The sequence below is a fragment of the Branchiostoma floridae genome, chromosome 15 (assembly GCF_000003815.2).
Source record: "Branchiostoma floridae strain S238N-H82 chromosome 15, Bfl_VNyyK, whole genome shotgun sequence".
Lineage (NCBI taxonomy): Eukaryota > Metazoa > Chordata > Leptocardii > Amphioxiformes > Branchiostomatidae > Branchiostoma > Branchiostoma floridae.
In genome coordinates, this window is record NC_049993.1 from 13,863,322 (window position 1) to 13,883,463 (window position 20,142).

At 39.3% G+C, this 20,142-nt stretch overlaps 1 protein-coding gene across 4 annotated transcripts in view; it reads left to right on the forward strand.

The window, feature by feature from the left end:
* The window catches only part of LOC118431756 (cytosolic carboxypeptidase 6-like), an 84,883-nt gene that overhangs the window by 15,314 nt on the left and 49,427 nt on the right, over window positions 1-20,142 (forward strand). For all 4 annotated transcript variants that reach the window (XM_035843058.1, XM_035843059.1, XM_035843056.1 and 1 more), the window contains exons 2-5: window positions 258-380; window positions 12,258-12,382; window positions 13,619-13,713; window positions 14,263-14,479. In XM_035843058.1, the coding sequence (XP_035698951.1) occupies window positions 258-380; window positions 12,258-12,382; window positions 13,619-13,713; window positions 14,263-14,479 (560 nt within the window). The remainder of the gene's footprint in view (window positions 1-257; window positions 381-12,257; window positions 12,383-13,618; window positions 13,714-14,262; window positions 14,480-20,142) is intronic.

Genomic DNA, 20,142 nt, shown 5'->3' on the forward strand with positions numbered 1-20,142 from the left:
AAAGAATGTAAACATATATATGGTAGTTGAACTCACACCACTACCAGTGGACTAGCCTCCTGCTATAGTATAGAGCTATAGAAATGGAGGTAGGCACTGCCTTAAACTTTTTGTGTAGAACATCAAAAAAGACTTGGAAGGGTTTTGATTAAGTACTCAACTAATATGACAGAAAACAGACTTATACAAAGCCCAGGCTATAATATCTGACCATTTTTTTAATCTCCTTAATGTGAAAACTTTTATTTTTTCTGTAGGAAGTGATGACTGTTCTGAGGACGCTGTGGTGGGAAACGTCAACAAATTCTGTGTGGTCCCGCCGGGGTACAACTCCCAGCCACGCAGGGGACATCTCATCTTTGATGCCTGCTTTGAGAGCGGTAAGAACTGGGGATGACTTTACTGTAAATTCATCAAAGCACTTTTTATGTGTGGTTTAAGTTTGTGGTCAAAACGATTCTGTAGGACAAGTTTTAATTGTATACGTACCTGTAATACAATGGGAATACATACTTTTGATGTAATGATTTCATATTGGAGAGGTCACCAATCTTAAAGGGTAATGAATTTTTCAAAATTTACAGTATAGAAAAGTACTATGAATTCGTCAAAATTCACATTAAGCAAAAGACTGCATTGGGGGGGGGGGGGGCAAAATCTCATCATTTTCAGGTCTTGTCAAGACCTACCCACATACCAAAATATCAAGACAATTCATCTAGGACCTCTGGAGTTTCAGTATGCTTCATCCACATACAAACACACACACACAAAGGCTACCAAAAATATAACCTTCTTGGTGAAGGTACATTTGTACTTGTACTTCGAGGTGTAAAAAGCCCTGGAGATGGATGAACATGAAGGTCAGCCAAGCTCTGAAGTACTCAAACTTACCATTTTATTTGGTCTTAAAGCCACTAAAGGTCAAAGCTAAGATATAAAATATGGGACAGAAAACTCTGCTTTACCCGGAAACGCCACAAGATGAAGCTTCAAGTTGCATGAAAGTCATTCATCTTGCTCTAGCTCTGCGACAAAAATATTAAAACCTTCAAGGGCTCTGACATAGGGTCACGCTCTGGGCTCTGTTTCGACTTTGGTAGTATCTGCAAAAGCATTGCCAATGGGTCAAGATCAATCTAAGAAACTCTTCCAGCTGCTTTAAGAAACTCATAAGATCCATACTGTCATCAGCTGAGTCTGAGGTATGTCTCGAAGGTGGATAGCATGGTCTTGATTTCAGGTCGGCTCAAACCAAGGATCCGATGACTCTGTCTTATGTTTCCTTCTGGCGTTACTTTGAGAACTTGATCTTCATTCCTTATCCCAGTAGTACATCTTGTCATACCAAGATGAAAGAAGAAGTCATCAGGCTCAATCCTCTATAGTGATGGACCAACCTTTCTATACATAATACTGCTATTTTCTCTGTTGTTGATGGCATTCACGGATGGCACACGATAAATTTTTTCTTTCAACCTTGTCGACATTACTTTTATCTATTTTGATAGATGTTTATAGTTTTTATTTCAAACTGCTTTATAGCGGCTCATGTGCTGGCCTGTAATTTTGGAACAGACACTGAGAATCTTGAAAAGAGGGCATCATCATCAAGGGAAGGGAAGTAACATATAATGGGTCGTTGGCTGTATAGAGGACCTAATGTTGTAATAAAACGTGGTGGTTGTTGGTCGTTTAGATGATCCAAAGAGTCTTGTGTCTCAAAATGCACTTTGAATCTATCCTCTGTACCAAACTACTTTCCTTTGTATGTAACCCATTGGCCGTAAGCCGTTATAACTGTTATATACAGTAAATGTCCCGGCAGAAGAAAGCTCCGTATCCAAACCTAAGTCGCTCCATGTGTCACACATAAGACGTCCCCAGCTAACGGTCTTCAAGATCAGACAAAAATGGATCTTTAAGACCGAGTTCAAGCCACATGGAAGTCTCGAGCCATTCCCCGAGTCCCGTGACCTAGAAACTGCGTGGAGCCTTGTCCTTTATCCCGTGGAAGATGAAAGCCGTAGCGCTGACGTCCATCAAAGTTCCAAGCCCGCCCGATTCCCGCGTACCGAGATCTCGGGCTTACCGGAAAGTTTGATATCCAAGAGTCTGTGTGACACTGATGGATGGGGCGGATTAATGCCAATGCTTTTAACCCTCCAAGCGATACAGACGGCATACAGCTTATTTGACTTGACATGGGAAGGTTAAAGAAAAAAGCAGTCTGTGTTATCCCTTCTTAGTGATAGACTGTGTTTTACAAAATCATCATTAAGGGATTTTGAAGAAAATCTAACCAAGGAACAATTTGTCAGTCTTCTGAGGTTTTTTCCTAGGATTTTATGATAGGGGTGCAAATTTCTTAGTGACTGAGAGTTACTGAAGGCTTAGTGCTATAGGTAGGAGTATTGTACAGGTGGGTCTGAGGCATCTACCTTCTATTGTTTCAGAGAATGTGAAGTTCAAATGGTACATTCTAAGGTATCCTGAGGGGTGAAATTACTGTCAAAGAGGTCATAGTTGAACTTGCAGACTGTGACCACATTTGATCTAGCTAGTAGCATCCCTGGTCAATCAGAATTTCATGCTTGTCAGAGGATCTGCTCCCCAGTATAAGGGCATCTTCAGAGCATCTTGCTTAACGTAGTGCGTCCAATTTTTTATTATCTTTTAATAGAACAGTGAGTCCAAAAGACACACAGACGCATGCCTGGCTGAAAGCCTGGTCAGTACTGTGCACATTTCAGAAGGAAAAATGTAAAGGGTTTTTTTCTGTCACTCACTTGTGTAGTAGAGGGGAAACTAGGAGGTACGATGTGTTATGAAATATGTATTTGGTTCAAGGACGAATGTGGCATATTTCATTGTCGACCTGGCAGGTTTTGCATAATCAAATGAATTGAAGAAGATACACTGGACACCTTGCACATGTGTTTACATGGGATAGACTCAAATTCCATCAGAGAAGTCACATAGTCAGGTTACTATAGGCTGGCTAGTGTTTCAAACAATGAATTTTCAACTTTAATTATAAGTACAACAATGAATGGAAAATCTCTAACTACCAAAAAGGAAATCCCTTTATGATATTCAGAAACATAACAGAAAGTATGCAATTTTGATTACGTTTCAACAATGGTTATCAAGTTATATTTGGCCCAAGGAACAATAGTCTTAATTTTGAAATCAATCGACCTTGAATTTGGCAAGTAATCATTGTAACTGTCTGCAGGCCACAAATGAGAGGAGAATTGGCCTTGAATTCGGCAACTAGTCATTGATTGTAAGTTGTCTAAGAGGAGGAACCTCAGTTGCAGACAAGATATTTCTTTGAAACTGTCAGCAACCTAAATAAGAGGAGAATTTGTCCTTGAATTTGGCAGATAATCATTTGTTCTAACTGTCGGCAGGCAAAAAGCCTCAGATTTAGCAAGTAATCATTGACTGTAATATTTCTAAGCAGCCAAAAGAAAAGGAACCAGAGTTTTAGACATGTTTTTTTTTGGAAGTGTCAGCATCCAAAATAAGAAGAGAATTGGCATTGGATTTGGCAAATAATCATTGATTGCAAATATTGGCAAGAAATAAGAGGAGAATCGGCCTTGAATTTGGCAGATGATCATTGATTGTAAAATGTCCAAGCAGCCAAAAAAGGAAGTTACCAACAACATGTTTCTTTTGAACTGTTGGCAGCCAAAATAAGAGGAGAATTGGCCTTGAACTTGTCAAGAAATCATTGATTGTAAATGTTGGCAGCCAAAAAATAAGGAGTAATTGGCTTTGAATTTGTAATCATTGATTGTAAATTGTCTAAACAGCCAAAAGAAGAGGAACCACAATTTCAGACATTTTTCTTTGGAACTGTCAGCATCCAAAATAAGAGGAGAATTGGCCTTGGATTTTGCAAATAAACATTGATTGTAAATGTTGGCAGCCAAAAAATAAGGAGAATTGGCTTTGAATTTGTAATCATAGATCGTCAAATATCAAAAGAGAAACTAGAGTTGGAAACAACATGTTTCTTTGGAAAAGGCACCGAAAAAAATAATGACTATCTGGTTTGGCTGAGATAAAACTCATCACTCATACTTGGAGAGCGCAGGATGTCTAATTACAGCTGATATACCCGGCTGCACACGGAGATAATGCGTTCAAGATGAACCCAAGTTTATTCTAACACCTCCCGCGAGACCCAATCTACATAATACAGCATTATCTATTGATGGAAGCAGCTTGAGTTATTGCTTAAGGCATGTACAGTGATCTTGGTCTCGCATTTTTATCCACTCGGTATACCCCGGTGGAACGTTTGATAGATAATGTTCGCTTTGCATTTTATGAAGGCCGGATTTAGCAGGTAATGAGATGGAATTTTTCCCGCGCCTCAGATCAATAGCGTCTAGACGCGTGCCGAAGGGATCGGCCCGTCTTTTCCATTAGCAGGCGTAATTCCGATGAATTTTGTAAAATGGCATCAAATTGACCATAATGGGGGGCTTCAATCACTTCCATCAAAGCAATGACCACATTACCGGGTTGACGTTCTTCGCCCGGACGTTATGTTTTTTGCACACATTCCGATGCTCATATTGTCTTTGAAATACTAATAGAAGACGGCCATTTTTGTCACACAGCGGGGAGACTGTTTTAAACAGTACATATGGCTTACTTACACATAGGGTATGGTTATATTAACAATGACCACATTACCGGGTTGACGTTCTTCGCCCGGACGTCATGTTTTTTGAACCCATTCCGATACTCAGATGTTCTTGGAAATAGAAGACGGCCATTTTGTGGTACACAACGGGGAGTCTGTTTTGAACAGTGGGGTATGGTTCTTATGTGGCATTGAAAGTTGAGGTCCTTAATTTTGATGCAAATGTAAAATTTTCAAGCAAATGCTTTCTATATACTCTGTATAAGAAATTCAGAGCAAAATATACTGTATAAAATTCATGGATCCTGTAAAACTATCTTTGTTTCAGTGGAAAACCAGCCACATTGAGAAAAACAAAATAATATGATGCAAATCATTTTTCTCTATATTCAAATGCAGGTAATGTAGTAGCTGCATGTACATGTACATATATTTTGTATATGATAGAATAAGGTATGACTTATTGATACTGCTGTTAATATTAAAATAGATTATAATTTATGTCTCCAAATAGCACAATGTCATGGTGTCAAAAAATAATTACACGTGTTACTGTATGTTATCTTGATAATAGTGTCTCACACCACAAATTCTATGTGAAACTGGCAGTGTATTCACTATTTGACAATTTTATATTACCACCATGTCTATATTTGACCCAACATCCTGCATAAGATTAAAGATTAAAGATAGCATAATTCTTGATTAGAGTATACACCGTAATTAGAATATACACCAAGGATTTGGGAGAAGTTTGAGGCATATCTGTGAGCATGGAAAAACTTATTATAATAAATACATGTAGATCATACAGGACCCTTCTCCATCAATCTTGAACACATTTTGAACTCAATAAATTCAAAGTTATGATCTTTTAATTCTGTCATCCCCAATTGATTTTTGAAAAATAATGAACTTTGATACAATATCCTTGCTTGAATTTGTAAAAATGCTACTAGTAGACTAAGTGTTACCCAGTAGCCTTCTTTGTCTCTACAAACTTGTGAAATGCCTACCATAAGTTGCAACATAGAAGAATTCAAATGTATACTTTTGCATCCTTCCTGAAACTGAAGTACCTCAGTCTGTGCTCTATTTTAGGTCCTTTCCCCATTTATCCAGGCAATATTACCTCAAAGAAAGTATTCACCCCAACTTTGGTACTAACTTGATATAGCACTTTTTGAATTTTGAAACGTTATAATAAACAGTGCATACTTTAATCGAAAAAATGTAGTTCAGACATCATCAAATCTTTCAAAGTCAAAGCAAATGTGAACCGTTTCTGCATCCGTAATTAACCCAACTATGAAGCCAGTTGCTACAGTTATTGTCTAATCTAGTAGGTTTACAACATTGCCCATCGAGTATAGTATATACAGATTATTGTATAAAGGCAGAGTGCTTGAAAGCTTGCCAAACATTTAGCAAGGGAACCCCTTAACTTTAAGAGTACCTCAGAGATACACACACACATGTACCTTAAGTGTCTAAAGAGCCTTAAACAATGACCAAGGGGCATTCATAATATTAACGAACTTGATTAACTTTGTACAATTTTAGAGTCTATTTCTGTGATTGTTCAAAGGTTAATTTCATACTTTAAGAAGATACATTGCCTTCTATATGCATGTGCAGGGCATGTACCGCCGGTGTATGCAGTTTAGTGCAGGCAGAATAATTATTATTGAAGTTGTCTACTAGGTATTTTGATGTTTACCTGAACCATGTATGTGTAAGATATTTATAGATTGGTGAAAGGATTTGAATGATGTAAAGTTTGTTATATTTTGTCAGACCCTTCCCTCTTCCCTCATGACCTAAATGACAAGCGGCCTGCAGGCTGATTTGAACTACAAATGAATCAAGAAAGGTTCAAACAGGCAAACAAGCAAACAAACAAACAAACAAACAAACAAGCATCCTAACCAGCAATGGTCCATGTTCTTAACATATTTAATGTATGATGATCTCTGTTTGCATTGCTGACTGCATGTAACTTGGAAAATATCAAACAAAGGAATTGAAATTGTTTCCAAACAGTTCATACATTTCAATATGATTTATTAACTTCCTGAAATCTTTTGCTGAGAGTAATATTGATAATGCCATTGAAATGAAGCCTGATAAGTTATAGATGAATAGGGAAATAAAATGAACAACGTAGATGAAATTTATATGGTGCAGGTAGGATTTGATATGGTCTAATGTTTTACCTGCAGACACTTAAAAAAACTTGAAATTTCTGACTAGCTTTTATAGCAAAGGCAAATTATGCTATAATTACAAATGAATAACTATACAACAACCAAAAATTTATGATACATACTATAGCATGCTTTGAAAGTACCAATGTTTTTGCATGTAATTTATACAGATAATTACACAAATACAGACTTTAGATATGTTTCTTTGACCTTATCTAAAGTATTACAACATTGGATAATCTGTATTGAAATTTATTGCTTTTCATGCTTAGCTTAAATCTACGACCCAAATATTGCAACATTATACTTCAAACAAAACCGGTGAAGCGTCATATAACAAATCCTCTTTTGCTGATCGTATATGCTCTTAAAGTTTGCTTGGACCCATAACTTTGGCGCATGCATTTTTCTCACGTTTTTATTTGTATCCCAGCCGCATAACTCCATACTGTAGCTTGCAATAAAACTGATGACAGGCGATATATTGTATGCCTGAACCATTGATTTTTATGGGCCGACTCTTGACCATTTTGTTGATCTATTATTCTGCCCTCGCCGTATGTCAGCGCGATCAAAGGCCGCCGGGAAACAGCCCCGCAATATTTTAAACAAGAAGCCGTAAATTTGGTTGACACGGCTAGCCAGTGTTTTTATGTTCGCAGCGTTCCCCCTTTGATATGGATGTGGGGCCGCCATATACGAAATGGTTGGAGGTGTTTTCTAGCCGGCTGGCGAAATCCGCGGGCACGGGGGTCAAATATCATGGCCGGCTGGGGAAATCGATGGGGTAAAGTACGGTGGAAGAGCCTTGCTCATTGGCCAAGGAGGTACTCCACTGTTTCTCCCGCGGATAGACCGGTCAGCTTGGCAGTGAACGGGAACATTAACTGTGTATCCAACATCTCTCAGCTTATGGGGTATCCGTGATGGGCATAGAAACCAGTATCAGGCAGTTGGCTACTTACAAGTGTTTGTGAGTTTCTGTAGGGCCCCCTTTCTACTGGGACATCTGAGCAAGCCAGTTGACAGGTTGCTTGAAACGAATGTCATGCATGAAGAATAAATCTTTTTATGTTTTGTATGGTTTGGTGTCTTTTAAATCATACTTCTATATCTTGCATCACCTTTTAATTATAAAATCAAGGGTCACACAAATCCACTTTTGATCACTGAAAGTTGCTCAGCATTCACATGCAGTTTAGTGAAAATGGGACCTAACTTAAAGGACACAGCAAGTAGGGATGTCAGGTAAAGTAGAGCAGACTCAATCCTCAAGGTATAGTTACATACAGTTATTGCTTACAGGGGTTTAGATATAAGTCTAGACCTGTACTTGTACCTGAACAACTTGACAAAGTAAACTGTTTTTTACCTTTTTGATATGCTTTTAGTAACAGAATGAGTAAAAACATGTATTACTTGTACATGTACGTCCATTCAGGTACAGTAGTTGGTACATTTACAATATAATAAAATCTGATATTTTGGACCTATAGCTAAATCATTTTCACAGTAACCAGTACCTGTACACATCTCTAGAAACAAGCATGTAACACAACATACAATATTTGTTATGCTGCAAGCAAAGCAAGGATTCTTAGAAATCATAATCATAATTAAAACAGATATGCTGTAAAGGTGGTAGCGCATTACATTCCGTCAGTGATTCCTTCAAGGCTTAGCGTATGAAGGCGTGGCCGTTGTAATAACTCGCAGCGTTCTTGAAGTATCTTTGATGTGGGGGCGCGCCGTGACAGGACATGGCACGCCAGCGACCTGTGACCTTTGGAACTGAGAGAACGCCAGTGCCATTATTACTGACAGGAGTCGTACATCAGTCAAACCTGCCCCCGCTGAACTTGTCTGTCCTAACTTTGATATGGATAGTCTTATGAAGTTGGGCCATTTCGCTGGGATATTTCTCAGATTCTGGTTAGTAATACAAAGTAAAGGTTATGTTTTGAGCGTGTTTGTCTGTCTGTCTGTCTGTGTGTCAACAGCATAATTCAAGCCTTGGATGGATTCTGATGATATTTGGTAGGTGGGTAAGGGCCAGGAAATCGAAGGTCAAGTTAGAAGTTGCTAAGGTACTGCAGCAGATTACTATCACAGTCTGATATCTCGTGTTTTGGACATGCTGTGGTTGTGATTATAAGTGGTAGATAGCCCTTGGGGCAGAGTAAGTGCTGTAAGGTTGGACCCTCTAGCAGCTTTCTTTTAACTGCAGGCACCGATTTCCTTTCAAATTTTGGGCGAGAATAATTCATATTACTTAATTTTTTTTTTCTGTGCACCTGTATTCATCCCTTCCCAAAATAAATGTGGAGCCCTGAACTTGGACCAAAGTGGGTCTTGATCTGACAGTTTTCCAATATTGGGGCCTAGTAGTTTCAGAACCAAATATCTAATGTGCATCTAACTAATTCAAAGTTCATACTATCATAGGCGCGAGGTATTCGATAACCCTATCTTATTAAAATTCATTTTTGGGGTGTCTTCTGATTATACCCTAACACGGTCTATTGCAAATTTACTCAATGACATAATCCCAATATTCAAAATATAACATGCCCTTTTCTAATTGCAGGAAATGTCAATGTGCCACTAGAATGACAACTAAGGCTTGCTCAAAAAGTTTGCTCTGGGGGGTCAAAAGAAAAATGATTCGTTCAAAAATCATAATTTTTTTTTACCCTGTACTTACATGTAGGCCTTCTTAATATGCAATCATAAACTACATTTGTACGCTTGTATTGGGTACAATGTAGCAGTTTATAGGAGTTTAGGGCAGATGGTTAAAAACTTCAAAATCCACCCCCATTCCTCAGTTGTCTAGGAGTCCAAAAAGGTTTTTGGCATGCTTTAGACTTGGAGTTGTTACAGTTGACCATTTCGTCTGATGGAATGCCGCTTACAAACTGTAGGTATTAGGTCAAGATAATTGATCTTTTCAGAAAGTACGACCCATTGACTATATCCGACAAAAGCATAGAGATGAAGTAGCCATTTCAGCATGACTTAGTGTGAAAAAGCCACGACTTAATGTCCCAGAATCAAGGCATAAAGTGGTCTTCAGGACTTTCCGCTAAAGGTCCGAGCAGCCGGTGTGAAGATACCATCACCTTACGCCAAAGTGTGGCCGGCCGTTAAAAACCTTGTCAAAGCTGGATGAAGACCTATTCATTACCTGCAATAACGTGTAATCCATTCACACCACCGATACGACTCTCAATAGCGCCCGGCTTTCACCGCTTCGCTAAACTTCTAAAAAACAAGAAGGAAAAGAAGTGTTGCCAAGTCGCATCCATCTTTTTATGTAGCTTTGTAATATCAAAAGAGCTACAGGGGGAGGGACAGCGGAAAATCCTCGCGGGAATCCTCCGCCATTTGCCCTTGGCAAAGGACAATCCCTTTTTGTTATTAGACATACGGAGTCATTCATTTTTGATGGTGCTTGGAGCGTCGTTGGCTCCCTGGTTCGGCCATTCCGGTTATGAACTCGCTGAAGAACCATAATGTTAGCGCTATAAAATGAATAAGCTATATGTATGCAGGGCTGGAGTTCCACAGGGTGACTTAATATGTCTGCCAATACGTGGAACCTTTACAGGCGCGGGAAAGTAATTTTCGGGGAAGATGATATCTACGGAATGAAAGGGACCTCCTGTTCGCAGCATATTTAGCCACTCATTTGAACCCAGCAGTGCAGAGATGAGAAAATAAGTGTTAGGAACTTTGCAGGTCTCATATAGCTGCCCTTTGAATGGTTCTTCTATAAAGACCCCGGAGAGAAAAAAAAGGTCTTTTTACTGATTGGCAGCATAGCCCTTATGTGCACTCAGGGCACTAACATCTATAGGTTGCCAAATTGCTACCTCTTTTCAAGAGTGTAGTTATGTTTTGTTATTAGTGTGGTATTTTGTGTTCTGAAATTGATAGTTTGGAAACAGTTTCAAGGTTATCTCCTTGACTTTGTCCTTGAAAGTTTGATACAATCACAGTAGTTGCAGGAACGTACGGTGTTTGATTTGAATTCTGGTCGGTAAGACAATACATCCTTCAATTTTGGCCGGGAAATGTAATTCTTATGAACCGTGTTCGCTGTGACCCAGGACAACATTGATGTCCGTGTCTTCACAATGAGGCATGAGGTGGACCGGTCCGCGAATACCAAATTTGTAGGCAATATTCCGCACCATATGGTTCAAGGCAGGGTGGGACAATACGGTCGTAAAATCTGTAATAGACGACTCAGTTCTCAAGGCCAGTGAGAACATTAAAGTTTACCAAAAGCAAGGCTAACTGGTGTCATACAACATTTGTTCTTTTAATAGTGGGAAGATGCTTTCTGTCCTTGTGTTCAAGAGGCCAATGTAATGAAGTTTGATTGCCCTTGAAATTTGTCCTTATGTCAGGCAATAAATGAACAAAGTTTGCAGTTTATGAAAATTTTTTGTGTACTTTCATTATCTTCTTCAGAAGCTTCTGCTTAATACCCTTTGTTATTAGAGTAATGAAAATTTGAAGTCTCAGTTGCAACTCGATACTTTTGTCTATTGTAGACCAGAAGTCACTTAGAAATGTTTTTCTGAAACTTTGGTTTAAAGGAATTTGGAAACAATTGGAAGAAAATAAGATAAGACTGTGTAGCTCTCATGGTGACAATTTGCTCAGTGGGCAACTCAGTTGCATGTTACTGTTAAACCCCTGTCACACATGACATAACCAACCATGGCCTCCCAGTTGTCTCCAGACAACGGTTTGAAGTTAGCTGTGAGCAAGGCCATCTGTGGATACGAGTTTGTTAAGAAGGTTGGCTTCTAGTCTTCAAACTTGGAAAATATTCTTCATTAGATGCAATCAGAGGAGAGAATTTGTGCTAGAATAGGATGGATTCCAGGCCACTCCTAACCCATTGCTGACCTTAGTTGGTAATTGATTGGAGCATAGTCATGGGAAGATGCTGAATATGTCACGGGCTTCAGACAACATGCTCCATTGTTTTAAACTTCATGGGTATTTTGCTATTCATAGTCATGTGTAACTACAAAGAGCTGTGGATATTTCACCAGGGTTTTTTTAAAGAGGGGAAGAAGGGCACTGTATCCCCTTACCCTGGGTGACAGAGTCTATGGCAAGCATAAAATTCTGATAGACCAGGTATGCTACTACATCACATGTGGCCACAGGTTCCAACTGTGACCTGTCTGACAGTACTTTTTGCCCCTCTGTCAAATGTTAAAATGCCCTACTTTTACTTAGAATTATAAAAACTCCAAACCTGGAAGGGGGAAACCACCTTTGCTCCCACGTGTTTGCAGTGTTCCCCTTGTAATTTTACCGTTTGTAGTACTGAGTTTGAAATTTTGTCTCCATGCCCACAGGTAACCTGGGCAGAGTGGACTACATCACAGAGTTTGAGTACGACCTGTTCATCAGGCCAGACACCTGCAACCCTCGCTTCAGGGTCTGGTTCAACTTCACTGTGGAGAATGTGATGGTGGGACAGGTCTGTACATGTGTTTGTTTGTTTGTTTGTTTTGACTTAGCCTAACATCACATTTCCAAACCGGAGCCTGGCCAGTCTGTTTGTGGAAACGAAAAATAGAAATGTATACGTAAAAATATACAAAAATAATGCCCATGACTATTCTCTTTACGTCTTGTGTACTTTAATGTCTGGCTGTCTGGCTGGGCCCCGGTTTGGAAATGTGACATAGGCCTAAGCTGTACTGTGGGAGTATCTTGATTGGATAGCTTTAAACATCACCTACAGTTACATGTAGATGTGCAAAGGTTAGGTATGACAGGTCATATAACTAGCTGCTGCCACCCTGCCTACCTACAAAGCTGGTGTGTTACAGAAAAGGGCAGTTATACTGGCTGTATAGATGCAGATACGGAACCTGGTGTGTTACAGCAAAGGGCAGTCATGCTGACTTAGAGACAAACTGATTGACTCACACAGGGTTGGACCCTACCTTTATCAATATTTTAAGTTTGATTCTTTATTCAGAGATTCAATATGCCTGAGGTGTGACTGTTATCAAATGCAAGACCTCTGTCTTTACACCCGTCAAAGATGTCCCTGAATGAACTTGAACATGAGGAAGTTGGTGCAGAGTGAATTTTGTAACATTGGAATGCAAACCCAGGATCTCTGGATTCTGAATCATCATCCCTTACCACATACCACCAATGATACTTTCATTGTCTTAGAAAGCCAATATTGTACAGCATTGTAGTGCAGGCTATGAATGTCCATACTTTAATACTTTATTCAGAAAAGATGTGCTTTGCAGCCCCAAAACGGGCTGAATTATGCAACAAATTCACAGACTTCAAGTGTCCACTAACAACTGATTGATTCACAAAACTTTACGTATTATTGTCAAGAGAAGGCTATGGTCTTACCCTTCCTTCAGGGTTCAGTTTAAAAGGAACACAATTGATATCAAGACATTATTCATTGAGAAATGCTTCCATTTTATTCTTCTCACAAAAGAATGGTTGTTGGGGAAAGTTATCAGCCATATGCATGAATTGTTCTTTCAGTCTACCAGGTCAAACAGTTACAGTTTAGTGCATATAGGTTGCAATACTAACATTAGCAATGAAACAATGTCTCATATACATTGTAACTTTTTATCTGTCCCAATTATTGAAGATTTTGCAGGCATGTTGAATTTGTTGCTGTTTAACACCATTGAAATCTGACCATTTCTGTCTGATGATTGTTGCTTAGAGGGTGATCTTCAACATTGTAAACTTCAGCAAGACCAAGAGCCTCTACAGAGAAGGGATGTCTCCATTGGTCAAGTCTACCAGCAGGCCAAGATGGTTTGTCGTCCTTTGTTTATGTTTAACGAATTCAAAAACTTAATTGTACAAAATTGTAAATTGGCTTTATGCAAATGAATTGTTTTAGAAAGACATGAATGTCATCTTATCTGTCCCCCAAACCCATCCCTCCGTTCTGGGACGAAAATTTACTTGTTGAGACAGACAAAAAGTTAACCCTTATAACATTTGGCCACTCTTTCCAGAAAACCTGAACTTCAGGGCTTGAAACTAATGAAAATGTATTTTTGTAAGCTTGAAATGGCAGATGAGTGGGATGGAATAAGATTTAAAGTCAGTGATATGCCTGTTTAGAATGTACTAACTGAAAACCATGGTGCAAGCATAGCTAAGTGTTGAATATGTTAAACTTTATGTTTGTGAAATAATTTTTAAGTTGAAATTTACACAGACTTCTATCTTAATGTCATATAGTCGGATGATTATTGTTTTGTATTGTCTTATTGTATTATAATGGTGCTCCAAATAGTTAAATCTCTGAATCATTTTGGTAAGCTGATAACATGGTTGAGGTTTTTCATCCACTAGGCAAAGGGTCCCGCCAAAAAACGTGTACTACTACCGCTGTCCGGACCACCGCAAGAACTACGTCATGTCCTTTGCCTTCTGCTTCGACCGTGAGGACGATGTGTACCAGTTTGCGTACTGCTTCCCGTACACCTACACACGACTGCAGAGTTACCTGGAGGCAATAGAGAAGAAGAACCTGGACTACTTCAACAGGGAACTACTGTGCCTTACCGTGGTAAGTGGATAGTGTGTCCAGAAAAGAGGTTAATGTCCTATAGCCTTTTTGAGTCTGTGGGAACAGTGGGCTGTTATCCACTGTGTCTAGGGCACTTTACTGGAAGACAGAGCCCAACCCTCTCCTTCCACCCATTTTACCTTTCCAGTCAAAGTCAGATATCTATTTTCAAACCTGGCTGAAGGAAGGAAAGTTGTCTTAAATGCCTTTCCCAAATACAGTATGTCTAGCCAGGAATGCAAGGAATCAAACTCTTTACCTCTCAATCTCGTGTCCGCATGCATAGCCACTCAGCCATTTGATACCACATGTCCACAAATACAGAAGTATAATTCCGTAGCAGTGTCCACCTGTGCATAAGGACCACCTGGCTATCATGAGTCAGAAATAAACTGGCATAGAGCCAGTGGTTGCTATTCAGCTAGTGGTTGCTATTCAGCTACTCTAGTATTGCCCAGGAAGACAGGAATGTGTACACTGTCTTTGAATGTAGATGGACAATAAGACTGATGAAGTAAGAAGGGCTTTGTGCTTGAAGAAAGAGAGAGGCACATTATGACAACACTACAGCTGTGCATGAATTAGAGACAAAATGAAGAGATGTGAATTTTTGAATGCTCTTAGCGCCCCTGTCCTTGGTGCTGAATACACAGAAATTGTGCAGGGAATACCATCACATGGAAAGTGAGCACTGCTGTCATGTAAGTGTCCTTCTCTACAAGGACAACAAGGAAACTACCATTTAGAGGGCTCTAAAAGAAGCAATTGGGGAAAAGAAGGAGTATAATCATTCTCAAGGCAAGCCCAAAGCTGCAATTGAATATAGAAGAGGAGGTATAACCATTCTTAAAGCAAGCCCAAAGGTGTTGTTGTCAAGCAACGAAAAAATTTAAATGTTAGAAAGTTTTTTATTGCCATGTTATCTTATTCACATTGGATGAAAAAGGCCTATCTACACTACACAGTATCAGACCAACGGCTGAAAAAGTCTTAGGCAATACAGTTTTCATTTACATATAGCCGTAGTAGGTCGAATGAATTGACTTATCGGTAGAGGGGCCCTTTCTAAATGTACAGCTGTAAATTTACTGGCCTTTTACAAGCCCTCTAACCCAGCCTTACATTCTTTCTACATCTTTACAAGCATGTGGGGTTTTCATATGTTTGCATTGGTTTTAATCCGGGTGCTTCGTTTCTTTCAAGTTGGACGCCACTTTGAACGTTTGGGGATTTTCACCCTTTCTTACAAGTAGTGATTTGTTTCTTCAATAAAGGAAACCACAGATGCATGCAACCTGTTGTTTACGGCCTGTTGTTAAGATTGATGATGGGCGATATGCACCAGCCATTTGGGACTCAAGAACGGAAACTAAAAAGTTTGCTACACGTCTGAGCCAGATGCTGTCCTAAGATATGGAGTGATGAAGTGAGAAGAGGTAGCTCAGCCTGTCCAAGAGGTATTGAAGGATAGGGCTATCTCCTTGATCTGATAGAATAAGAGCTAAAAGAGAAAACTTGTCAATCCCACAGAGGAAGGACTTGGTTAATGCATTGTCTTGAGAAATTACCGCAGGCGTATCTGTAATGAAATCTGTGTCGTATGCAGGTTTTCGATGGTTTTTACGATGCAATTGTTTTCCGATTCGGGAGCCTCGTGAAAGTAGATCTGTGATATAGCCAGATGGTAGAATTAGAGTGCGGCTAACAAAGTCAACTTAAATGAGTTGGCACCTGATTCATCATGGCGTTGATGGGGTGCGAGTCTTGTGACTCGCAGAGAAGCAAAGCGAAACTCGCGTCTACTGATATGTGTGGTAATAACTCCGACTGTGTTTGAGCATGTGAAACGTTCTTTGAGTCGGCTCTCTCAAGCGTGCATTTGCATATGCTGCCGATAGACTGTAAAATAGTCTCGTGTTACAATCATTGATTTTTCTTTGCGACAAGAGAGTGTTAGTTCGTTGTACGTCATTCAATATGGAACCTTTATTGCTTCTATGTTGTAAAGTACTTGCAGTCTTTGTTGTTAGTGTTGCCAGATAATAGCTGTATGGATCCCATTATTGGGTACCAAAGGCAGGAGTTTCCAACTTTCAACACTCAAAAAGTAAACTTTTACATTGTCATGCCAAACACACACGTCAAATGTAACACCAACTATTAGTCATAATTAATGGACTTGAAGTGTGGATTATTAAAGCAATCAAGTAAATATCTCATCTATTAACTGTAAGCGACAGCTTTATGAGCTGGGAGATCTCTTCCGTGACGTGTAGAAGTAATAACTACGCAAATTGTCGTTAATAGCTGTAAAGAGATTATGATTCTTTGACAATATGCTGACAAAAGCATAACTGTGAAAAGTTCTCAATACCTGTCTATACAAGTATGTCAAGGACTTTTTGATCTTGCAATAGGGGTCTCAAACACTTGGAGTTATGGTGGAGAACTTTTAAGCTTCGGAAGGCTACCAGTAATAGCTACACAACACCGTTAACAGCCTTAAGTCTCTAGTGACTTGTTCATTTGCTTTTAAGCATGTAAGGGGGTGTATTCAGGGCAAGGGTTACTAGGTCAAATCTCCTCTTGGACTAACTTCCAACTGTTTTAAATCCACCCACGTCAAAAATCTCTTCCTCTGGGTTTTTACAGAGTCCGCTTCAGTGCTGTTTTTTTTCCTGGCAGGAAAGCGTAGGCACATGGCTCACCAGAAGAAATATCGTTCTGAAGCATTTGATGTATCTGCCTGTCATTATTAATACCATTGTTGCTCTCCGAGCTGCACTCGTTGACGTTTTTGTTTCGGGGAGTAATCCCGGGGAATAAATTCAGGGAGCAATTTTGGTGCCTCGGAGGCATTCGGGTACGCTGGAGATTTGTTTCCTGATGTGGCGCCGTATCACCATATCAGCAACACTCCGTCATCAAACAGGTGTGGGGCGCCAGATAAAGGCAACGGAAAAACCTGCATCCAAGGAAATCGTTATTTCTGCGACATTTCGCATAACAGTTACGACCCAACTTTCACAGTTTTGAAGTAAACACCACCCATAAATACATGCAATCTGCTACATGGGTTATCTGTTGTATATGTTCTTATCTTTTTTTTTGTATCCAAGTCACATTCAGTGGAAACATTATAAGTTTTTTATTAGATATTTATGTTTTAGATTCTGTTATGTAACATTCTCTGTCATAATTTCCCCAGGGATACTAAGACTGTCACATTATAAAGAGGGTATTATCGAGGCCTTCTCTGGAATGTCTTGAAAACCTGGATGTCAAGAGCATGCATACTTTGCATAGGAATCATGAGAGTCGACATTACATTTAAGTTCTTTTGGAAGGATAAAGCTTTTCAAAGAATATAACCATTCTCATCCCAGGCCTTTTCCTTATGTCTCAAAAGTGTCCCTGAACACAAATTCAAAACAGTCCCAAAGTATAAGCTTAAATTTTTCATGCCCTTTACATGTACTTAAATTGAAATTTACTTACAGTGGGAAAATACATTTTGCCCTTTTTCCTGCCTAATGTTACTGTATATTTAAAAAACACTTTACTTGGGCTTGTATTGAAGATGGGATTTATTTCAAATGTCCAAAAGTGCACATTGCATTGTCCTGGGCCAAATTTTGGTGGCCCCTGGCCCAAGGGACACTCTTAATTTCGAGCCCCGTTAACCTGATGATCCTGACAGTTAATCCATTAACAGCACATATCACTAAATGCAAATCTGACCCACTTTTAAGATCCTCCAAGCGAAAGCAGTATCCAATGGAACATCTCTGTTTTATCGAGCTAATTGCTTATGCTAGTCTATGACCCCAAAGAATACTATCCCCATAAGTCTTCAATGGTAGTAAAGTAGGTGACATAGTAAAATGCACATTATTAAGACATTAATGTAGACGTACATATAGGACAGTAAAAGATGTGATGGCCGTTATGTCCAAATGATAGAGTGTGCGCCCTACTTCAGAGCTTAAGTTGGATCGGTTTTATTAGTCTTTCAAAATGATGAGTTTGAATACCCCAGAGTGAATGTTGTACTAACTTTGGCATAATCAAACATGAGTAACATGAGCACAATTACAGTTATGCTGGGTTTCAGCTTTAAGGGGCATACATGTAAGTTTGGTGGGTTCATTTTGCAACAGGAATGAGAATATTTGGAATGTATTTGAAAAATATTCTTAAGAAGGTTTTTATCACTCACATCAGGTCAAATTTTCAAAATATTGCGTCACTTGCCAGCAGTTAAAAAAAGACTTTTGGTAGGGTCATTTAGGTACCCGGAAATAACTTTTTTTCCTACTTGTAGTCTTTATCAGAAACTTCATGCAACTTGTACACAGAGCCATATGTTGGGAATATCAATTACTCTTGCAATATTGGTTTGTATCAATATTGCTGCCCGATCTTTCTGTTATTTCCCAGTGGCCCCTTTTTCATCTTTGCGTACAGTGTAGGAAGACACCTATAGCATTCCTTACCAAGTTTCATTCTCACGGGGCCCAGAAAAACCAATCTGCTCTAAACTTTCTGTATGTCTAGGTAGTACTTTCAGCCCTTTGGGTGCCTTGTATTTTTTTTTAAAGCAACTTTTGCATTCGCTTCAATTGACAACGGGAAATAATCTCGTGTTCTGATGCCTCCCCTGGGATGACTTTTCTTTTCAATGTATCTGTGATATGAATTGTAGTTAAGGAAAGAAAGGGGAAGTTTTAGGAGGAAGTTTTGTATGCCTCAAAAATTCACCACCAAGTATGGTAAGGCTGCAGTGCACTTGTAGCTACCAAAACGCTAAAAAAAGTTTGAGTCCCCTGATTTCCTTTGCCGGTGACACAAATTTCTTAACGTTATTCAGGTAATAATGAGTTCCTAGCTTTGGTTTTGGTTTAGGATGTTAAATGGAGGTTCCATGTTTGAGGAGAGCCACACCTTTTAAGCACTTTAAAGATCCCACCACACTTGAAAAGAGTCCTCCTCGCTGTGAGTGAAGCAATTTAATCTGGATATGCAGGTTGTACTGTTGAGTACGTTACACCATGAGGCAGTTTACCATGTATTCAATGCAAATAAATATAAACTACAATAAGCTTTGCCTCAGTCCAAAGTCTTCCACTTTCAAGCCAATTTAAAGTTCTGTTGATGCAGATGAATCTACTCCAAATGGACAGCAAGACAACAAAGAATTACATTTATCATTTGTTGGCTTTGCCGTTGGTGTAAAAAATCCATTGAACGTTTTTGCTATGATGATAGCATTGAATTCTTAGTTAGTCAGATGTGCTAAAACCTTTGTTCACCATTCCGCTGAAGCTCAACCAACCTTGACTTCAAAATAACTGTCAAATTTAAGTTATTACCAAGACACGACAAGCAAATGGTCTTTGGGGGGCAGCAAAAACGATTCTTATCATTGTTTTACAGTGTTGGAAAGTTTCAGCTGTCAAAGTTGCTTACTTTGATGATGGATAGCCGTCGTAATTGGTCAAAGGTTAAGGGCAGCATGATGCTGTTCTCTCTCGACGCCGAGAAAATCTTTCCACCTCTCACCTCACCTCGCTGCACACCGGTTCCACCATGCATCATTCCACCCCACCCCAGACACCTTGTACAATTACTCGTTTCTTTAGGGGAAAAGCTTTTCGCTGGGT